At 46.1% G+C, this 20,238-nt stretch overlaps 2 protein-coding genes across 2 annotated transcripts in view; one reads left to right on the top strand and one right to left on the bottom strand.

The window, feature by feature from the left end:
• SLC1A7 (solute carrier family 1 member 7) overlaps positions 1-10,849 on the bottom strand; it is a 47,538-nt gene extending 36,689 nt beyond the window's left edge. Inside the window, exons 1-2 of the mRNA XM_021525042.1 lie at positions 10,709-10,849; positions 9,576-9,655 (exon numbers count right to left, since the gene is read on the bottom strand). Coding sequence (XP_021380717.1) covers positions 9,576-9,655; positions 10,709-10,849 — 221 coding nt within the window. The remainder of the gene's footprint in view (positions 1-9,575; positions 9,656-10,708) is intronic.
• A 2,840-nt stretch (positions 10,850-13,689) lies between these two features.
• Positions 13,690-19,664, top strand: CPT2 (carnitine palmitoyltransferase 2). Its single transcript, XM_021529602.3, has 5 exons — positions 13,690-13,842; positions 14,605-14,685; positions 14,793-14,899; positions 15,881-17,185; positions 18,033-19,664. Exons 1-5 carry the CDS (start codon positions 13,721-13,723, stop codon positions 18,362-18,364), a joined length of 1,947 nt encoding a protein of 648 aa, XP_021385277.1. The 5' UTR covers positions 13,690-13,720; the 3' UTR covers positions 18,365-19,664.
• Positions 19,665-20,238: the final 574 nt, after the last annotated feature.

The raw sequence follows: 20,238 nt of genomic DNA, 5'->3' as shown, positions 1-20,238 counted from the left end.
ATTTCAGCGGTGAGAAAGAGAATGACTTTTTCTTTTCAGGATATCCTTTTCATGTCTTCTAGTATGAAAACCACCAACAGAGCAAGACCCTGCCATGGCTACAATAGAGCAAGGGCAGTGGTGGTGGTGGGAAGATCACAGCCCAGCCCTGTCTGCTTCTTCCTGCCCTGTGCTCTGCCCTTCCTGACAGAGATGTGTCACAGGAGCTCTGCACACTGCTGGTGTGCTGCAGCCTTCTGCTGATCTGAACACAGAGAAGGGACTATCTCAGCCACTGTGGCCAGTGGAATGATCCCCAATGTCTTGTATTATTAAAAATTTCATAGTATTACAATCTGATTTTCCAAGGAATTGACAAGTCTGGAACCCTCCTGAAGGTCCAAGGGTCTACTAAGGTTCATCTCCTGTGCAAATCCAGGAATAGAAAACAGCTTTTTAAAAGTTTAGACATCTTGATATAAATTAAATTGTGTCTAAGCTCAAAAAAAACCAAACAAAACAAAACAAAACCCAACTGCAGAAAGTGGTAGCTGTAGTACAAACAGGACTGCTGCAGCAGTTTCTGTATGGTTGGATTATCAGCTGTAAATAACACTTGAAATGTGAATTCGCTTTTCAGAGCCCCAGTATGTAACTATTTTACTAAACACAGTGGAAGCCCAAAGGTGTCAGGCATAATGGAAAATCTGGCTCTCAATCTTCAACCAACAAAAGCACCAAAAATATGTCAGAAGATCAGTATACTGTTAGCAGTGATTATGTTTAATTTTACAGCTAGGCTGCTAGGAAAGAAACCAGTCTACATTTCTAATGCATCATAACATGAATAATTTTGAGATTTAGGTTTCTTAAATTGCTTTATAAAATAGTAAGATTTTTATTTTTTACCCCAAATCTTTTTACCTCCTTTATAGTCTAACAGTTATTACTCTTAATGACTAATTGACATACACAGCAAAAATCCTGCCAGGAATTCACATGATGCATTTTATTTTCTCTTTCTTGTGCAATAGGAAATCTGCTTTTATAAACAAGGCAGGACTTTGGACAGCACACAGTGAAGGCTGATGTCCAATGGCTGTTCTGTCACCTGCATATGTGAGGTTACTGTGATATATCTGTGACTTCTGGAAGGGATGAACCTTTGGTCACTGACTGACAAAGGGGATTGCAGTGTAATTCATGCAGAATTCTGGTTGGATTATTGATTTCAGCTGTTCTGATTTAAAAAAAAAAAAAAAAGTTGTTTCATAAATTCAAAGGGTAGGATGCAAACAAACACAAATTATCTATTAAATATGGATGTGCAGCTTCACATGGTGAAAGGAGCCAAGAATCTTCCTACTACTTGATTTTTTTCCTTCTGTCAGTTCTCTCAAGCATTTTTAGATTAAGCAAAAAGCAAAAGGATTTGAAACACAAATTTGGATTATAAACAAATTTATTCAACTGCTTTTTGTCTAAGAAAAAAGAGGGAATCCAGCCAGCCCTTCAAGCTCCACATGTCATTCCCATTCCTTTGTGAGACACTAAGTGTTTTAGAGCTCTCAGAGGACTACAGAAAAATTCTGTCAGGTCGCAAACAGTTCATACCCCATTTGTAATCACTTCAGTGCTTTCCACACCCATTCACTCTGTGACCACAGATTCCTCTTGAACGTCACTAGGTCCCTACTGACACTCCCTAAAGGATTTCTACTGGGCTGGTCCAATTTTGTCATTATGATGTGTAATTGCAACATGACATTTTTCACTGAAACAGTCTGGACCTCTGGGTTGCACAAACAAAAGAAAACTCTAGAAAACAGTATTGGATCTGACCATTAGACTTAACATTTCTAAACATAGCTAATAGCATTGAAAATGTTCCAGATGATAATGTGGAGAAACTTCTGAAGATGTCTCAGGCATGGAGGAGGGATAAAAACTTTACAAGCTGAAGTCATCTCAAATGATAACTTTTGGGGTAATCTAACACCAGTTCTGCAATATAATAGAAACATAGAGAATTGAAAATAGGATAATGGTGTCAGTGAGATTGTTTTCTGACTGCTTCTTCTTACCCTTGGGTAATCCTTATCTTTCAGTTTCATCCAAGTACTTTTGCTCTTCACACTAAAAGTAAATATATTTATTCCCTCTAGTCATCTTCTTAAAACTCACTTCTCTACACTGACTTTCTCCACAGTAGACTTGAGATTATATATCCTAGGAAAAAGCTAACATCTTGTTCTCACTGGGGTGAAATGTACTTTTATTATTATTCACATTACAGTGTTCCATGTGACAGGTAGTGCAGAAATGGGACTCTCTGCACTTTATGTTATCATTCAGGTCCCCCACAGATTTCCCCATACACACCCCACAGGTTTACCCTCCCCTCTTGGGGAAGGCCTGTTCCTCAGTGCCAATAGAGGTGAAATAGAGGGAAAAGTCCACAGTCCAATAATGTGAAGAAAAAACGCCCTGTGTTCCCAAAGCAATCTCATTCTATGGAAAATACTTCTGCCTTGGTACTTCATGGAGCATTTTTCTGATCAGGCTCTTCAGAGACCCAGAGGCAGCACTTTGCAGCTGCTCCTCAGCACCTCACTAGATAATACAACACGTAAATATGATGGCACTAGATTATAGAACCATAGAATTTTTAGGTTGGAAAAGACCTCTAAGATCTTTAACTCCAACTGTTCCTTCTCCCAGCACTGCCAAATCCCACTAAACCATGTCCCCAAGTGCCACACCTACTTGTCTTTTAAATACACCCCAGTCTGGCAGCAGCACAAGGATAAGAAGAGAGCAGCTGGTACTAAGGGGAATAGTTTAACACACATATAACAGACAAGACCAAGCTCAAACTGACCAGAACCTTCTGTTACCCACCATTTCCCTTTAGGTCTTCAGGTAAATTATGTGTCAAGACATGGAAAATATCTCTTAGTACCAGGGATGTATTAGAAGAAACATTACTGCACAAATTCTCATTCATGTAAAACCAGTATTATTGAGTAGATTAATTTTTGCTGTCCTCTTTATTTAAATATAACCATAAACAGAAAAAAAAAAAATCACAGCCTTTTAGACATTTGCTTTCCTTCTGAATGGATATCATATTGATTTTATCAGACAGTGGTTTATAATCATAGTAAAAGGTTTAAATTGTCAGTTGCAGTACAAGTCTTGGAGAGTTTGGGTCAAACTTTTTGCCCCTAGCAAATGATGATCTTAAGAAGCAAAACAGAGGAACAATCTCCAGTGTGAGGTTTACTGCCAGTGTCATCTGCAGCTGAGAGCAAACAAACAGTGCCCAACACAACCTACCCAGGCCAATGGCCAATTTGGTATGGCCTCGTACAGGCAAACAATGTCAGAATTCCATTAAAACACAATTAGCAATATTTGTTATTGGTGGGGTGTTCAAATGCCAGTGTGTTCCCCAGTCAGAGAGCTGGGGAAAAAATATGGGGAAAAGGGTGCTAAAAAAGAGAAGTTTCTAATTAAATAGTAGGCTTTAAGAGCATGAGTAAGAATCACCAACTCGGGAATGTGAGCAGAAGGATGAAGGATTACCAGAACTGATGGCATTATGGACAGGAATCCCTTTAAAGAAAGACAGTACTATATTTAGAATATTGTATTTAATTCATCAACAAAACCACAATAGTAACTAATACTTATTACTATCCCCAAATGGGCCTTCAAATACATATGAAATTTTGTTAGCATACACTTGTTTGTATCAGGTGCAACATGCTCAGAGGAACAAGCTCTATAATTTAAAAAATACAGGTCATATCAGGTCTTTTATTTTGACTGTAAAGGGAATAATACTTCTTTAACAGGATCTGCTCATGGAAAAGGATCAAATCTCTGCTGCTCATGATTTCTTAAACATCTAGAAAATTGTTGGTGGTAAAGAAATACAAAATGTAATAATCTTCCTAAGCTTAAAAAACTAAACTGCTTTTTCCAAAGGGAATGTAACTGAGCTGTTACAACAGCTAAACAGTTTGAGTCTGATCTGACAATTCTTTTCCCACTCTCACTGCTGACTGCTAATCACAGTCTTAGAAAACTTGGCCTTCCCTGTATCTTTTTCCCAAACAAAAGCTTAATCATATAAGCAAGGAGAGTGCTGGAATAAAGGATGCAACTTTCTATTACATATATAGGTAGACATATAGGACAAAGGGAACTCAATATGTTCAGCTGGTGCAAACCTGTGTAACTCTGGCTTTAGCCTGCTTTTCTGAACAACCAGGGCTTGTGCAGTCCAACACTTTGTGAGAGCCCTTACTAATAACATGTTCATTCAGAGAGAGTCATGTTCCTCAAAGGGCTGTGAAATTTTACATATACAGGAGAGAAATAATGTGTGGGCTTCTGGAATTAACTTCCTGCAAGCCCTGCCTCTTCTCCAGCCTTCCTCCCGGGTGTGCAGCACACACATTTTGGAGCTTCTCCTGGGACATGAGGTGGCTCTGGCTGCTGGCAGCAATGCAGTGCTGGGAGCCACATCTCTCCTCCCCTGCGGGCTCACCGGCACCTCTGCGTTTTGAACTGAAAGGAAGAGTTGTATTTCTGTTCCCTGGGCAATGCCAGTGTGAGTTGTCTGCCTACTGGGAGGAATCCATGCCAAACACCAGCATTCGAAATGCCTCAACAGTGATAAATTATTCACTATTATTCCAGTACAATATTATTCTTCAAAACTTTGCAGTTGTGACAGATCAGGTTTCAGTACCAGCCTCCACAAAAAGCTTAAATCAAAGCAGTCATGCTTACTTAAAATCAAGTTTCTGGCCCACTGGGAACTGATCACTACAAAGCTGGTAACGAGCTGAAGATGATGGGGCAGGGAATGGGCACAAAAATGCTCTGAAGGAAGGTGGTGGTGTGTGAGTTTGTGGCACAATGCCTGCCAGCATGGCTGGCCTATCTGTGCTGGAGCTGGCACAGGCAGGAGCAGGTCAGAGGGTTTATATTGTCTTTAGCAAATGTGAGAAGATATTAAGGGGAGAGTTGAGTCTTTGTTCCTTTCCCAGTCTTTTGCATCTTGCAGAGCACAAAGACATTGACATCAAAACTGCTTACTTCAAGCATTTAAGAAGTTGAGAAGCTCAAGTGATGCACAGTTATCTCTGCCAATCAACTTGTCGTGGGCACGGGTGAAGGAATCCCGTATGTGTGTGTGTGTGTCTGTGGAAGTTTATAACTAACCACAGTGAAAGAAAGTGGAAGGTTTACTATTTTCTGGATAGGGAGTGGCACCGGCAATCCCCGGGATGCAAGAACCCGGGCAGTGGTACCAGGGGGAGCCCGGGCAGGGGCAGCGGCAGCCCCCGGTGCGCGGAGGGCTCGGGCGCGGGGCTCGGGCGCGGGGCTCGGTGTCCGGGGCTCGGTGTCCGGGGCTCGGTGTCCCGGGCTCGGTGTCCCGGGCTCGGTGTCCCGGGCTCGGTGTCCCGGGCTCGGTGTCCGGGGCTCGGTGTCCCGGGCTCGGTGTCCCGGGCTCGGTGTCCCGGGCTCGGTGTCCCGGGCTCGGTGTCCCGGGCTCGGGCGCGGGGCTCGGTGTCCCGGGCTCGGTGTCCCTGGCTCGGTGTCCCGGGGCTCGGTGTCCCGGGGCTCGGGCGCGGGGCTCGGTGTCCCGGGCTCGGTGTCCGGGGCTCGGTGTCCCGGGGCTCGGTGTCCCGGGCTCGGTGTCCCGGGGCTCGGGCGCGGGGCTCAGTGTCCCGGGGCTCGGTGTCCGGGGCTCGGTGTCCCGGGGCTCGGGCGCGGGGCTCGGTGTCCCGGGCTCGGTGTCCCGGGCTCGGTGTCCCGGGGCTCGGTGTCCCGGGCTCGGTGTCCGGGGCTCGGGCGCGGGGCTCAGTGTCCCGGGGCTCGGTGTCCCGGTGCTCGGTGTCCCGGGGCTCGGTGTCCCGGGGCTCGGTGTCCCTGGCTCGGTGTCCCGGGCTCGGTGTCCGGGGCTCGGTGTCCCGGTGCTCGGTGTCCCGGGGCTCGGTGTCCCGGGCTCGGTGTCCGGGGCTCGGTGTCCCGGGCTCGGTGTCCCGGGGCTCGGGCGCGGGGCTCAGTGTCCCGGGGCTCGGTGTCCGGGGCTCGGTGTCCCGGGGCTCGGGCGCGGGGCTCGGTGTCCCGGGCTCGGTGTCCCGGGCTCGGTGTCCCGGGCTCGGTGTCCCGGGGCTCGGTGTCCCGGGCTCGGTGTCCGGGGCTCGGTGTCCCGGTGCTCGGTGTCCCGGGGCTCGGTGTCCCGGGCTCGGTGTCCCGGGGCTCGGGCGCGGGGCTCGGTGTCCCGGGCTCGGTGTCCCGGGCTCGGTGTCCCGGGGCTCGGGCGCGGGGCTCGGTGTCCCGGGCTCGGTGTCCGGGGCTCGGTGTCCGGGGCTCGGTGTCCCGGGCTCGGTGTCCCGGCAGAGCCGCCCGGTGGCCGCGGGGCGCACCGCAGGGTGTCACAGCCCGAGCCTCCGGCCGCGCCGGGAATGCCGCAGGGGCGAGGAAAGGGCGTTGAAGGAACCTGAGCAGCGGGATCTGCCTCAGGGTTTGATAATCAGAACTTCAGGGCAGGATGCACGGGCAGCTGTGTGCGTGCCTGCTGGAAAACCTGAGACCCGCTGGAGGATGAAACATTTTGCGTATAAGGAGGAAAAGAACACTGTTTGCATTGTGCCTGCCAAATGAGAATTGAAGCGTCTGTTCCAAAGAGAATCAGGGAACTTCAGAACTCCTGCAGCTGATCTTTCAGGCTTGTTGAGGACATCTATCTCCCTGTCCTCAGGGACATGTAAGAACTTGGACAGTGTCTAAATGTGTAACTATAAATTCTCTCCGTGCTCTCTTAATATTTCCATTCCCAGGTCTAACAACAGTATCCTGTGCTTACACATAAAGTAAGCAGTGCACATCTAGTAACTACAGGCTCTAAAATTTGGTCTTGTAAGGTTCCCTTGGGCAGACACAAACTGTCAACTATTTGTAATTGTCTTGCGAACAAAAGTATTGTGTTGTCTCACCTGTTCTCGCAGCTGAGAAGAGCAAACTCTACACACAGGGGATACTGATACATATGAGCAGGGCTAAATCTCAGGCAGAGGATGGGTGCAACAAATATTTCAGAGTTGTTCTATGATGCTATGAAATGTGTTTATGTAACCTGATAACTGAAATAATTTCAACCCCCAACCTTAATGAAGGTCCATGCCTCAACAAAAACAAAAGCTTACGCAGGGCTCAGACTGACAGGCTAGTGGGTGATGGTTGCTTTTCTGTCTGTGGGAAAAGAAAGAAGTAAGACCACAGATGACAGGAGACTTCAAAAATAGGTACAGGAGCTCTGGGATAGAGCAGTTCCAGAAGCAGGAACAAAGTTCAGGAAATCAAGAAACTGTACTTTGAAGAAATTTTCTCCTGTTTGACAGATTTCCTTCGCATCCAAGGAACTTTTAAACTAAGCATCATTCCGAGATAATTGACTGTATCATAATTTCCTCATTCAATCTGCAAAGTTCTGTTTTGACTCTCTTAACAATCAGGTTAAGAGAGGGAGTACAAATTTCCAGCCATTTCTGTTTAAGGCTGGATTTCTGCTTGCAATCTGTAAGTACAAGATTTTCTAGTCTATTGTCAACCTTCTGACCTATCCTGTTGCCTTCTGCTACAACCCTTCAAAATAAGCTCTGGACTTGGAAACAGGGTAGTTTGCACTAAGCCCCTCTTTTAATCTTCCTTTCTCACCCCTCCTTTTCTTTACAAGTAATTTCTTGTGTGTTCAAATAAAAACTTGCATTATTTTCAACTAGTAGAGCAATATTTAGAGTTATTTTTATGGTGCTGTCCTCCTGACTTTTGTAAACAGTAATAGAGAGTAATTTAAATGATAATTTGAATGCCAGTGCTCTGGCACGACAGGCTGAGGATATCCCAAATCCACAAAGAAATGTAGTTTAAATGTGCATGCAGATTGGTAAAAATACAGAGTACTGGTTTACTGATTTTATGAAATACAACACTGTACTAATTATTAAAAAAGAACCAAAAGACAACCAGCCAAAAAAGCACAAGCTGTACAATAATGACGTTATATCTGGAGTGGCTTTTTTTCTTGCAAACCCTGCCATTTCAGTTTGTAATAGCAGGCACTGCTAGTTTGTTATCTAGGGAGATTGACTCACATTTGCAAGGTGAATGAAACTTCTTTGAAGGTTTGTAAAGTTTCTTCTCTTTCCACCTCAGAGGACACAGTGAAGCTGCTGTGACAGTGAGGCTCAGAGCTCCCACATCTCCAGCAATTTAGGGCACAGGTTGTGCCAGAGAAGCTCTTTCCTACTGCTGCTGCTCTTCCTAACATCTCTAAATACACTAGAGGACCAAAATAATGACACATTTTAGGGAAGGACATGTAAATATGCTCCAACCCTTTTCTGTCCTCCTCACTATGTCACTTCCTCATGTAAGACTCTTGCTTTCTTTGGAAAACTCTCCTTTCACATCTCAAAAAAAATCTCCTTACATGTTTTGTCTTGGTATTCTTTAGATGCATCGGCCAAGACCAGGTATGAGTCTAGGGTTATAAAACCAGTTGCATGCACAAAGCACCATGACACAGCTTCGTTCTGTGAAAAACCATGAGAAGGCAGATATCAGGGTAGATTATGTAAAAATAAAATTAGTGCTGTTAATTGTGTTCATTTTCAACAACTGTCAGTGATCTGAAGACTAGAAACTTGTTTTTTTCTCTAAGTGGAAGATGAGGTGTTGATGTATGAATTAGGTTCCAGAACTGGAATCAAATATTGCAGTAATTTTTTCTCAGCTCTGGTAAATTTGGCTTTGTTAGTTTCCATCTCTTTAATAACTTCTCAGCCTTGGGCACATGAGAGAGTTTTTGGCCATCCAGCTGGTGTGGTTTTGGGACTACAGTCAGTGGGAAGGCAGTCAAACTTGGGGAAAAGCAGGCCCTAAGTTACACCCTCCCACTGCAAAGGCAGCTCATGCACCAGTCAGAACTATCCTTAATTCTGCTGCTGTGAAAGTGCCACCACTAAAGTGCCACCACTAAAGGTTCTATCTTAACAATTGAAGAAATCACTTTCACTTCCAGCCAAAGCTAGCTATATATTATTAGTTCATTGGAGACACAGTGTTTTTTCAATATTTATCATACTATAAACACATACAGAACACCTCAAAATACTGCAGGGCACTATGAATTAACTGTATTTTTTAATTGTATTTGTATAGTGTATTATTTCAATTGTTTAGATTTAAGGCAGGCTTTATTCCATATATTTAACTTCTACGTAGCTTGAAGGAAAAGAGTCCCATTACAAGGAAAAAAGAAAACACATTTTAAAACCCCCATCTCATCAGTTTTAAAGCAAATAATACCTATATGAGCTAGAAATGATGTATGGCAGAAATTATCCTATCAATTAAAATGCATGTTTATGGCTCCACTAAAAATATGAATGTGCAGCAGCAGTGATGCCTCTGGCACTGTCACCTAATTCAGTCACAACTAAACCATTGTGATGACAAATCTCATCTAGGAAACTTCAAAAGTTATTGGAATAATCATTGTCTTCACTTACCTTGAGACAACCAGAGGGAGAATGAGCATTTTCAGCATCCTCATCAGTAACTCACCAGGAAACTGGAAGTAGCTAATTTCCTGGAAATACATGGAGAGATGCTTATTGTTTTGAGCTAAAGACTGACTGTCTTCACAAGTGCTGCTGGAGCTGTGAATCAGATAGCATTGCTAAAATCTGCACCCTTGGTGCAAAGACAAGGTGGCAAAGATAGCAGGCTTTTAAAGGTAATTTTAAAATGAATTAGATTACATAATGTGTTCTTATTCAATAAACACACTGCATTGTTCATTCCTTTATGAAAGAAGACAGAAATGCAATGTGCCATCTCTTGGAGACTACTGTTAATCAGCTGCCTGAATAATCTCCATTCTGCATTTTGTCATTTTTCCTAGATGTGTTTGAAGCTATGGCTTGGACACAAACAATGTTCAGACAGAGAGTAGTTTGCAGTAGCAGAGGTCAGAATTGGTTTCATTTAGTTGCATTCACTAAATGCCTTATTTTTTAACTGAGATTTCTATTTTGTGCTCAAACAGTGCATTAATTAATGTGTGTTGTTGTCTAGTCTGTCTGACTGATCCAGCAAAAAAGAGCACCAGCTTAGCTGAAGTATGCTAGGGGAGAATTTCTCAAGTGACTTCACTAATGATGGGAAATCTCAAATTTATTAATCTGAAACACCATTACTGTACTATAAACATCTGCATCCCTGTGCATCTGATGCTGAAATATATTCCCAGTGTTTTCTTTAGCTGTATGTGTTCCAAAACAGTATAAAATGCATTTTTATTGCATTACCAGTTTCTGCAGGCCTATATTAAATGCTACATTTCATCTAGCTTAAATGTCCACTATTATTATCCATACCTGCAACATTCTGCTGTGCTCCTGCTATGCTTCCCAGGTGTCTGAGAGACCAGAACCCTTTGCTAACTATTGTTTGAGAACGCATGTAAAGACCCAAAGAACATCGTAGATTGACAAACAGAAGAAACGAAACAATTTTAACGAACACATACACGTGACTTTTACATTCCAGAACCCACCCTGAAGTTCCCCAAGGTACACACGTCTTTTGTTATGTAAGTCTGGCATTTCCTCTGCAGGGACTTGCTGTAAGCTGCTCCTACCTGCTGGGAGAGTCGCCTTGTCCTCAGGAAGAATCCCAGGAGGCAGCCAATGGTGACGGACAACACGGAGAGGATGAGCAGCCCGTTCCTTTTACAAACATCTTTGATCCGAGCGAGGATTGCATCCAGGGCCACCGCCATGCTGTCCTGCCTGCTCTTTGGAGAAGAATCAGCATCCCATGGGGAGAGAATTCACTCGCTCCTCTTGTTCGGGTGCACAGATCTGGCTCTGTATAGATCAGATCAAAGCACTTCCAGTTCTGCTTAGCTGACCTGCAAGGTCACCCTTCTGCCAATAGCCACCAAGCAAGCAGCTGGCATTATTGTTCCAAATTAATACCAACAATCCTATTATCAACTACATCATTAAGAGCCTGGAAGAAGATTAGGGGGCTCTGGAAAATTAGAACAGAATGCAGTAGTATTTCTAAAACAAGACCAGTTCAAAACAAAGTGACACTCCTAGGGGAGAGATGATGCACTCCTCAGCCTCCCCAGTTTGGGGTCTGGACACCCAAACCCAGAAAGGCAGCCCTACAAGCCAGCATTCAAACAGGGAACAGAGCAGTTTTCCCAAAGGGCAGAGCAGGTAACGTTTTGAACAGGACTATCACAGCAGGGCAAGCTAGGTGAAACTGGACTTCATTAATTAAAGCAGGCTTGGGTTTTTTTGTTTTCATTGCCAAAAAAAGGATGAATGAGCAGCATGAGAGACACGCATCAAACTGGAAATAGCCACAGACTGGAACATGCAAGGACACCTTCTGTCACTGGGCATTTATTATCTTGGAAGTGAAATGATTTCACTTTTCTTCCAACCACTATGTTGATTAGAGTAGGGCCAATTTACTTTCAGAGGATTATCAGACTAAGCCACAGGGATTGCTTTCCTTTCCTTTGCTGTGTTCGCATTCAATCCCAATGCTGATTTTTATGCTAGTGAGTGTCAGATAAAAATACACCACCATAACCATTCACATGCCATGCTTTCTTATGAAAGCATTTCTGTAGTTTTTGGTGTATTCTGAGATTATTCAATGTTTTAATGGAAAATATTCCTCACAGTACAACAAGGTTGTGTGTTTATAATATTACATTTTACACCGTGATCAAGTATTTGTTGTTGCATGCTTATGTATGAGTGGAAAAAAACTCAGAAGAGATTAAACTGTTCTTTTTGGGGGCAGGATCTCAGTTCTGTGTAGTCAGTAGTACATATGGATACATACACGTGAAACAAAAGTGGGGTGGCAGGAAATTAAAGAAAAAATACATAGAGTCGGTATGTTGAGCATAAAACAAAAAGAAGTGGATTGCAGAAAAGCAAGACGATTGCATAAAATTTTATCAGTGAATCAGAACGTTTTATTAATGTGTATGTGAGAGGACTGATGAACCTCCCCAACAACCTGGTAACTTTGCTACTTTAGCACCACGGATTCAATTGGCTGTTAGAATGGAATAAAAGAAAATCGAATCGCTCTTCCCGTTCATTCCCGGAGCCGCGGGAGAGGCGCCGGGAGGAGCGGCGGGCGGGGCTCTGAGCGGAGCTCAGTGCTCGGCGGGCGGAGCTCAGTGCTCGGCGGGCGGAGCTCCGTGCTCGGCGGGCGGAGCTCAGTGCTCGGCGGGCGGAGCTCCGGGCTCGGCGGGCGGAGCTCCGGGCTCGGCGGGCGGGGCTCAGTGCTCGGCGGGCGGGGCTCAGTGCTCGGCGGGCGGGGCTCAGTGCTCGGCGGGCGGGGCTCAGTGCTCGGCGGGCGGAGCTCAGTGCTTGGCGGGCGGGGCTCTGGGCGGAGCTCCGGGCTCGGTGGGCGGGGCTCAGTGCTCGGCGGGCGGAGCTCCGTGCTCGGCGGGCGGAGCTCCGGGCTCGGCGGGCGGAGCTCCGGGCTCGGCGGGCGGAGCTCCGGGCTCGGCGGGCGGGGCTCCGTGCTCGGCGGGCGGAGCTCAGTGCTCGGCGGGCGGAGCTCCGGGCTCGGCGGGCGGAGCTCAGTGCTCGGCGGGCGGAGCTCAGTGCTCGGCGGGCGGAGCTCCGGGCTCGGCGGGCGGAGCTCAGTGCTCGGCGGGCGGGGCTCAGTGCTCGGCGGGCGGAGCTCCGGGCTCGGCGGGCGGGGCTCAGTGCTCGGCGGGCGGGGCTCAGTGCTCGGCGGGCGGGGCTCAGTGCTCGGCGGGTGGGGCTCAGTGCTCGGCGGGCGGAGCTCCGGGCTCGGCGGGCGGGGCTCAGTGCTCGGCGGGCGGGGCTCAGTGCTCGGCGGGCGGGGCTCAGTGCTCGGCGGGCGGGGCTCCGGGCTCGGCGGGCGGGGCTCAGTGCTCGGCGGGCGGAGCTCCGGGCTCGGCGGGCGGAGCTCCGGGCTCGGCGGGCGGGGCTCAGTGCTCGGCGGGCGGGGCTCAGTGCTCGGCGGGCGGGGCTCAGTGCTCGGCGGGTGGGGCTCAGTGCTCGGCGGGCGGAGCTCAGTGCTCGGCGGGCGGGGCTCAGTGCTCGGCGGGCGGGGCTCAGTGCTCGGCGGGCGGGGCTCAGGGCTCGGCGGGCGGAACTCCGTGCTCGGCGGGCGGAACTCCGTGCTCGGCGGGCGGAGCTCCGTGCTCGGCGGGCGGAACTCCGTGCTCGGCGGGCGGGGCTCCGGGCTCGGCGGGCGGAGCTCAGTGCTCGGCGGGCGGGGCTCAGTGCTCGGCGGGCGGGGCTCAGTGCTCGGCGGGCGGAGCTCCGTGCTCGGCGGGCGGAGCTCAGTGCTCAGCGGGCGGAGCTCAGTGCTCGGCGGGCGGAGCTCCGTGCTCGGCGGGCGGAGCTCAGGGCTCGGCGGGCGGAGCTCAGTGCTCGGCGGGCGGAGCTCAGTGCTCAGCGGGCGGAGCTCAGTGCTCGGCGGGCGGGGCTCAGTGCTCGGCGGGCGGAGCTCCGTGCTCGGCGGGCGGAGCTCAGGGCTCGGCGGGCGGAGCTCAGGGCTCGGCGGGCGGGGCTCAGTGCTCGGCGGGCGGAGCTCAGTGCTCGGCGGGCGCGGCTCCGCGCGGGCCTGACCCATCATGGCGGCGCGGCAGCTGCTGAGGGCGGCTCCGGGGCGGCGCGGCTACAGCGGCGCGGGCGCCGCCGAGTTCCTGCACCGCAGCATCGTGCCCACCATGCACTACCAGAAGAGCCTGCCCAGGTACGGCGGGGCCCGCCGCTCCGGGGGGACGCGGCAGGGCGCGGCGGCGGCGCCCCGGGTGTCCGCTGTGAGGAGAGGGCAGAGGGAACGTCCGCGCTGGGCACGGCGGTGCGCGGCTCGCTCTGTGCGAGCGGTCCGCAGAGGAGCGGGCTCGGCTTTCCAAGTGCCAGCGTAACCGCTTACAAGCCTGCCACCGAAACATCCCCCTGGCGCCCAGACCCCGTCCGTGAGTGTAACGGGATTGTGCTATAGGAAACAAAACTCAGGCTCACAGGAAGTTGACAAAGACACCGAATAGGAAACTTGTGAGGAAGATGTCCAGCACCCAGCTGTGAGGGGGTAGCCCGAACACGGCTGGCAACTGAGCTCTTCCTTCTACAGAGCTGCCTCTCCTAGCAGCGGTTCCTGTCGCTCTATTTCCTGTAAGGGATTAGCTCCCATCACTGCAGTACCTTTGTAAAAAGTCAGTTTGGGTTTCTGCCTTATTTCCCAAGAACATTATGGTGTCCCTCTAGTTGCTTAACTTATTCCACAAGAAACTTCTGAGACATTAAGATAATGTGCATAAGTATTAGTAAAATTTTTATGTAACAGTATGTACTGTATAGTATGTGTATAATATGTTTGTATGTATAATATATATAATAGTATAATGAAGGATATGGAAGAAAAGAGGCAAAGAGAGATGACTGTGTAAGAAACACAGGCTTCACTCGTACCCTTGCTCATCAGGTGTACATCTCTGTGTTTCACTTCCTTCAGACTACCAATTCCCAAGCTAGAAGATACAATTACGAGATACCTGAATGCCCAGAAACCGCTTTTAAACGCTGACCAGTTCAGGTATGGACAAACACACATTGCAGTGTCACGTTCTGCTTCAAAGCCAAGTGTTAACATAAGAAGTGTGACTTGTGACAGCATCTTGGCACTTTTCTTGATTGTTGTAGGAAAACTGAAGAACTTGCTCATGCCTTTGAAAAGGGGATTGGAAGAGAGCTGCATGAGCAACTGGTTGCTCAAGACAATCAGAATAAGCATACAAGTTACATCACAGGTACGTTGGCCTGCTGGGTGTAGGACAGGTCTGTAGATCATCATACTTTGTAACTGCTCATAATGCCATAAATATAATAAGCTGAAGCTTTAAGTAGCCCAGAAACTTGGAATAACCTGCTGTGAATGCTGCGACTCAGTCTGTAGAGAATATCAGATTATTTCACAAAAGCTTCTGTTTGGTTTGTTGTATTTTACTTTCCATTCACTTTGAACAACAATTTGTGTTTTAAGTGGTATCTTTATGTTGTTCAACAGTGCTAACCAGTCCGCTGCTTTTTGCCTATGAATGGTGGGGTGTCTGTATTGCTTTTTGTTCACTTAATGTTATTCTTTATGCATCATGAAAGACCTGTTCCTCTTGAAATTGGTTTCTGAAAGAATGTAGAGCTGTCTCCACCCTGGCATTAAAAGGCTATGTGTTGATGTTGATATGGTTTTAAAACTGTAGATGAGTGTTGCTTACCCATCACTGAGAACCTGTAATTAAAGTTGTAACTTAGTCTCTGGAACTACCCATTGCCCTTCTTACAGTCCAGGTAGAAGGTTCAGCCTTCTAACCTCAGCAAGATGAACTCAGTGGCAGAGAGTTGTAGAAATTAATAGTTTAAGAGTACGGAAAGGCATGAACCACTCTAAATATGAGGCGTGCACCAAAACAGAGCTGGGGAGCTGCACTGTGTGTCCTGGGAGTTAAGGTTTATCATCAAGCCATAAAGAAAACAGGGAGTTGGCCTTTGTTGCTAATGACATGGACACCCTTGAATGGATTATTCCAAACTGAGTATTTTTATGATTAGCCAACACTATCCTTCTTAATAATGGGGGTTTGGAGAAGCCTTGGGTGAGTTATTTCATTTGTTTGTCTTGTTTAAAGGCATTTTAGTGTGTGTTTATTCATGATCACTGTTGGACTACACAACCCTCTTGTCTGACTCAGGAAGCTGATTTTATGTTCTGACCTCTTTCTCTCAATTTTTAGGTCCTTGGTTTGACATGTACCTAAAAGCACGTGAGCCTATTCTTTTGAATTTTAATCCATTTATGTCTTTTAATCCTGATCCGAAATCAGAATACAATGATCAGCTCACACGAGCTACAAACATGACTGTTTCTGCCATACGTTTTATGAAGACCTTCAGGGCTGGTTACCTTGAACCAGAGGTTTTTCACCTCAATCCAGAAAAAAGTGACACTGAGATCTTTAAAAAAATTATCCGATTTGTGCCTTCTTCGATTTCTTGGTTTGGTGCCTACATGGTCAATGCTTACCCCCTAGATATGTCTCAGTACTTCAGACTTTTCAATTCTACACGGATTCCTAAGCTCAACAAAGATGAGCTTTATACAGATGAAAAGGCAAAACATTTATTAGTGCTGAGAAATGGAAATTTTTATGTGTTTGATGTTATTGATAGAGATGGAAACATGTTGAAACCCTCAGAAATACAAGCACACTTGAAATACATCCTTAGTGACAACAGTCCAGCCCCGGCCTTCCCTCTTGGCTACCTAACCAGTGAAAACCGAGATACATGGGCATTGCTGAGGAAGAATCTACTGGACAATGGTAATGAAGAAGCTCTTCAAAAAGTAGATTCTGCCATGTTTTGTTTAAGTTTAGATGATTTTCCCATTAAAGACTTAGTGCACTTGTCCCACACTATGTTGCATGGAGATGCTGCAAACCGCTGGTATGACAAATCTTTTAATCTTATAATAGCTAAGGATGGCACTGCAGGAATTAATTTTGAACATTCCTGGGGAGATGGTGTGGCTGTGCTCAGGTTCCAGAATGAGGTTTTTAAAGACAGCACCAAGACACCAGCCATCAGCCCCCAGTCACAGCCTGCTGCAGTTGACTCTTCCAGAGCAGTGCAGAAACTTGACTTTAAGCTGAATGATGCCTTAAAAGCAGGGATTACCAAAGCCAAACAGAAGTTTGATGCCACTATAGAATCACTGTCTCTTAACATGATTCAGTTCCAAGAAGGGGGCAAGGAGCTTCTAAAGCAGAAGAAGGTGAGCCCAGATGCTGTGGCTCAGCTGGCCTTCCAGATGGCTTTCCTTCGCCAGTACGACCAGACTGTTGCCACGTACGAGTCTTGCAGCACTGCAGCTTTCAAGCACGGCCGTACAGAAACCATTCGTCCTGCCTCTGTGCACACCAAGAAATGCTCTGAAGCCTTTGTCAAGGGACTCTCCAAACACAGCACAGAGGAGCTGCAGAATCTGATAGTGGAGTGCTCCAAGTACCATGGCCGTTTGACGAAAGAGGCTGCTATGGGTAAGTAGGAATCATCAAACACTCTTCCTTTTGCACTAAAATGTCTAGTAATGTTGCTGTAAATATTTACAATTCAGTATTTTAAAGCTGATGGATGTCTAATGTAAACTTGACAAAAACAGTAGCAGAAGGCTGAAGTTTAAAGTACATTCTCACCCATTTCTCGATAGAGAGGAGTGCCTCTGTGCTTCCCACAGCACCTTTCACGTGTTGAGAATTTTTTATACTTGAGTTTTTGTCCTTAGAGCAGTTGGACTATTTGAAGATTTATTTAATGCATGTTGAACAAGAACTTTGGCTTAAGTCTGAGGAGGTGCTGTCTTATCTCTGCAGGGGATAAAGGCTTTAACTTCCAAATCAAACTCATTTTTTGGCCATGCTACTCCTGGCATTTTTGTAAATGCTTTATTTTGAACTGTCTTTCTCAGAAGCATCAAAATTGACAGCAGTAAAACTGACTGTTGGATATTATCCCAAAGAGTCTAAAATTTGCCTCCTTTTGTTGGTGCAAGATGCTCTTCCTCTTTAGATTCATAAATCTTAAGGCTTTTTCTGCACCAAACAACTTGGCTATGTTCAGGTAAGCAGTTAATCAGAGAAAGTGATATATTATTAAAATTGTCTGTTAACACTGCACTTTTGTGTACTCTCCTGCTCCTGTTGAGCCTTGCAGTAAAACAAGCAGGCCCTGTTCTCCTAGAGACATGGCCCTGAAAAGTCTGAAAAATATTTCCTATCAGTACAAAAATAAACTCCATTTCTACAGCCCTCCTCGCTTGTGGCTGAGGTGAGTTTACTTCCCACAGAAGTCAGACACCTCTCTCACACTGTTATTTTCTTTCTCCAGGCCAGGGCTTTGACCGGCACCTCTTCAGCCTGCGCTACCTGGCCTTGGCCAAGGGGCTGGCGCTGCCGGATTTCTATCAAGACCAAGCCTACGCTCGCCTCAATCACAACATCATCTCCACCAGCACCTTGGTGAGCCCGGCTGTGCAGTTGGGAGGCTTTGGCCCCGTGGTGTCTGATGGCTTTGGAGTAGGGTATCAGGTACAAGATGACTGGATAGGTTGTAATGTTTCCTCTTACCCAGCTAGGAATGGTAAAGAATTCCTTCAGTGTATATACAAATCACTAGAAGATATCTTTAATGTTTTAAAGGGCAAGAAGATTGGTAGTTAGACATAAAGACATTGGAATACTTTATACAGTTGCAGAACAAAATGCAGATTATGTCTAATTGACATATTAATCAGTGTTCAGCATGGATGAGACTGCCCAGTCTAACTGGCTTCATGTATCATCATTGGCCTTGAATACTGTTGGATTCACTAGGATATTTCTATTTCTTTCAAAGGAATCAATTACAGACCTTGAATGCATTTCAGGAAATACAGACATTAACTATGTCAAATTAAGTAACAGATCCATGTGTTCTTAAAACACATAATCTAAAATAAGCATTTTTATTAAGTTAATGAACTTGGAACACCTGTGTTCCATGAGTGTTCAGACAGTCTACAGTACTGTGATACCACTCTTGAACTGTTTGTTTTAAAAAATATATGCAATAATTTTAAACATAGAAGAGTGGTTCCATTTGCACTCTTGCAGTAAGCTTGCTTACTAACTTATCTATTTAAACTTGAATTTATATCAGAACTGATTGTGCCTCAACTGCTTGAAGCCTTTCCACTATAACAGCTTTTAGAGACAGAAAAAATGAAGTGGGAGGCTTTAAGAAACCTGCAGTCACCAACTGGGTTGTTAAACTGACTGGAAAAGATTGTATTTTAATAAAGCTGTCTATTAATAACCACAAAGTTATTTTATTGCCATATCTAAATCATACAGCATGGCTAGACCCCTTATCAATAGCTCATGTTTCTTACAAAGTTTGGAAAGAAAACTGCTGCAAGTATTCTGCACTCTGTCTGGTATGTAGATCTTGAATTCCTGCCATTTACCCTCTTGATTTCCACTCTTTTTCTTCTGGGAGGCCAAGTCTTTCTGTGGAGCTGAATTGCACAGTGGTGTTGGCTTGTGTGATCTCTGTAAAACTAAACTGGCCCAGACAGCCAAATGTATCAGCAGAACAGGAAAGTGAGCACAGTAGTTGCATGTGAACAGATCAGGTTCAGAGGCTCAGAAACTACTTCCCTTTGCTCTTCCTTTGGGTATCTCAGCTTCCAGGTTCTCCCAGGGTCTTTTTAATTTAGTACAGTAGGTGTAAGCAATACCCTGTCCTGGAAGTATGAAATGTAAGTGCTACCAGGGGAAAGCCTTTCATATGTAAGCCTGAAGGCTTTGCTCTTGTAATGTGCTGTTCTAGTTTTCAGCTGAAAAGCAGTATTTTAAAACCTACTTTAAAACTCAGCATAAACAAAGAAAGGAAGGTGATAATTTGGGAAGACGCAGGAAATAATGTATCAGGAAACAATAATCAGACAAAAAGTCTGAATAAAATTCACTAAAGATTGGCTGGAGTTTTTTTTTCTTTTTTCTTTTTTGAGGTTTGTTTTGGTGGCATTTTTTGTTTTGTTTTGAAACACGAGAACAGCTGGCAAGACTGTGAGTGCACTCACCAAGGAGTACAAAGTCTATCTTCACCTAAAAATTAGGTTTACTTAATGACATACTTGGAAAAATAACTTGCTTTTCAGAGGACTGTAACTGTGTAAATGTCAGCAGCAGTCAAGCTTAGTAAGTGTTCTCAGGAAGCATGCCTCAGTCTTTACCTGAAGTGGCAGAAAGCTGCTTAAAGGTGTAGCTGTTTCCTTAAGAGTTACCACAGTGCCTTTACTAGTGGTTGCAGCCATTTCCTCATGATAGGAGTGGTGAGTGGGAAGACTTTGTTTGCTTATGTTAGACAATCAAATATAGGTACTTCCTGGTGACCAACTATTAAAACCTTTAAGGCTGGAAGTTGTGTAAGTAGTTACTCAATCCATTAGCTAAACTACAGCCCACAACAATGTAATTCCAAAACCCCAAAGCATCAAGGACATGGCACAGTTCAGTCAATATGTACTATTTTCAATTTGTACTCAGGCCAT

This window comes from Lonchura striata, chromosome 9, assembly GCF_046129695.1.
Source record: "Lonchura striata isolate bLonStr1 chromosome 9, bLonStr1.mat, whole genome shotgun sequence".
Classification (NCBI taxonomy): domain Eukaryota; kingdom Metazoa; phylum Chordata; class Aves; order Passeriformes; family Estrildidae; genus Lonchura; species Lonchura striata.
This window is presented reverse-complemented; position numbering and strand designations above follow the sequence as displayed.

Bases quoted from the DNA above. Each gene is read 5' to 3' on its own strand.
- CPT2 (XM_021529602.3), top strand. From the start codon at position 13,721: ATGGCGGCGCGGCAGCTGCTGAGGGCGGCTCCGGGGCGGCGCGGCTAC. The intron at 14,686-14,792 runs GTATGGACAAAC...TGATTGTTGTAG, and splicing joins TTAAACGCTGACCAGTTCAG to GAAAACTGAAGAACTTGCTC. The intron at 14,900-15,880 runs GTACGTTGGCCT...CTCAATTTTTAG, and splicing joins GCATACAAGTTACATCACAG to GTCCTTGGTTTGACATGTAC.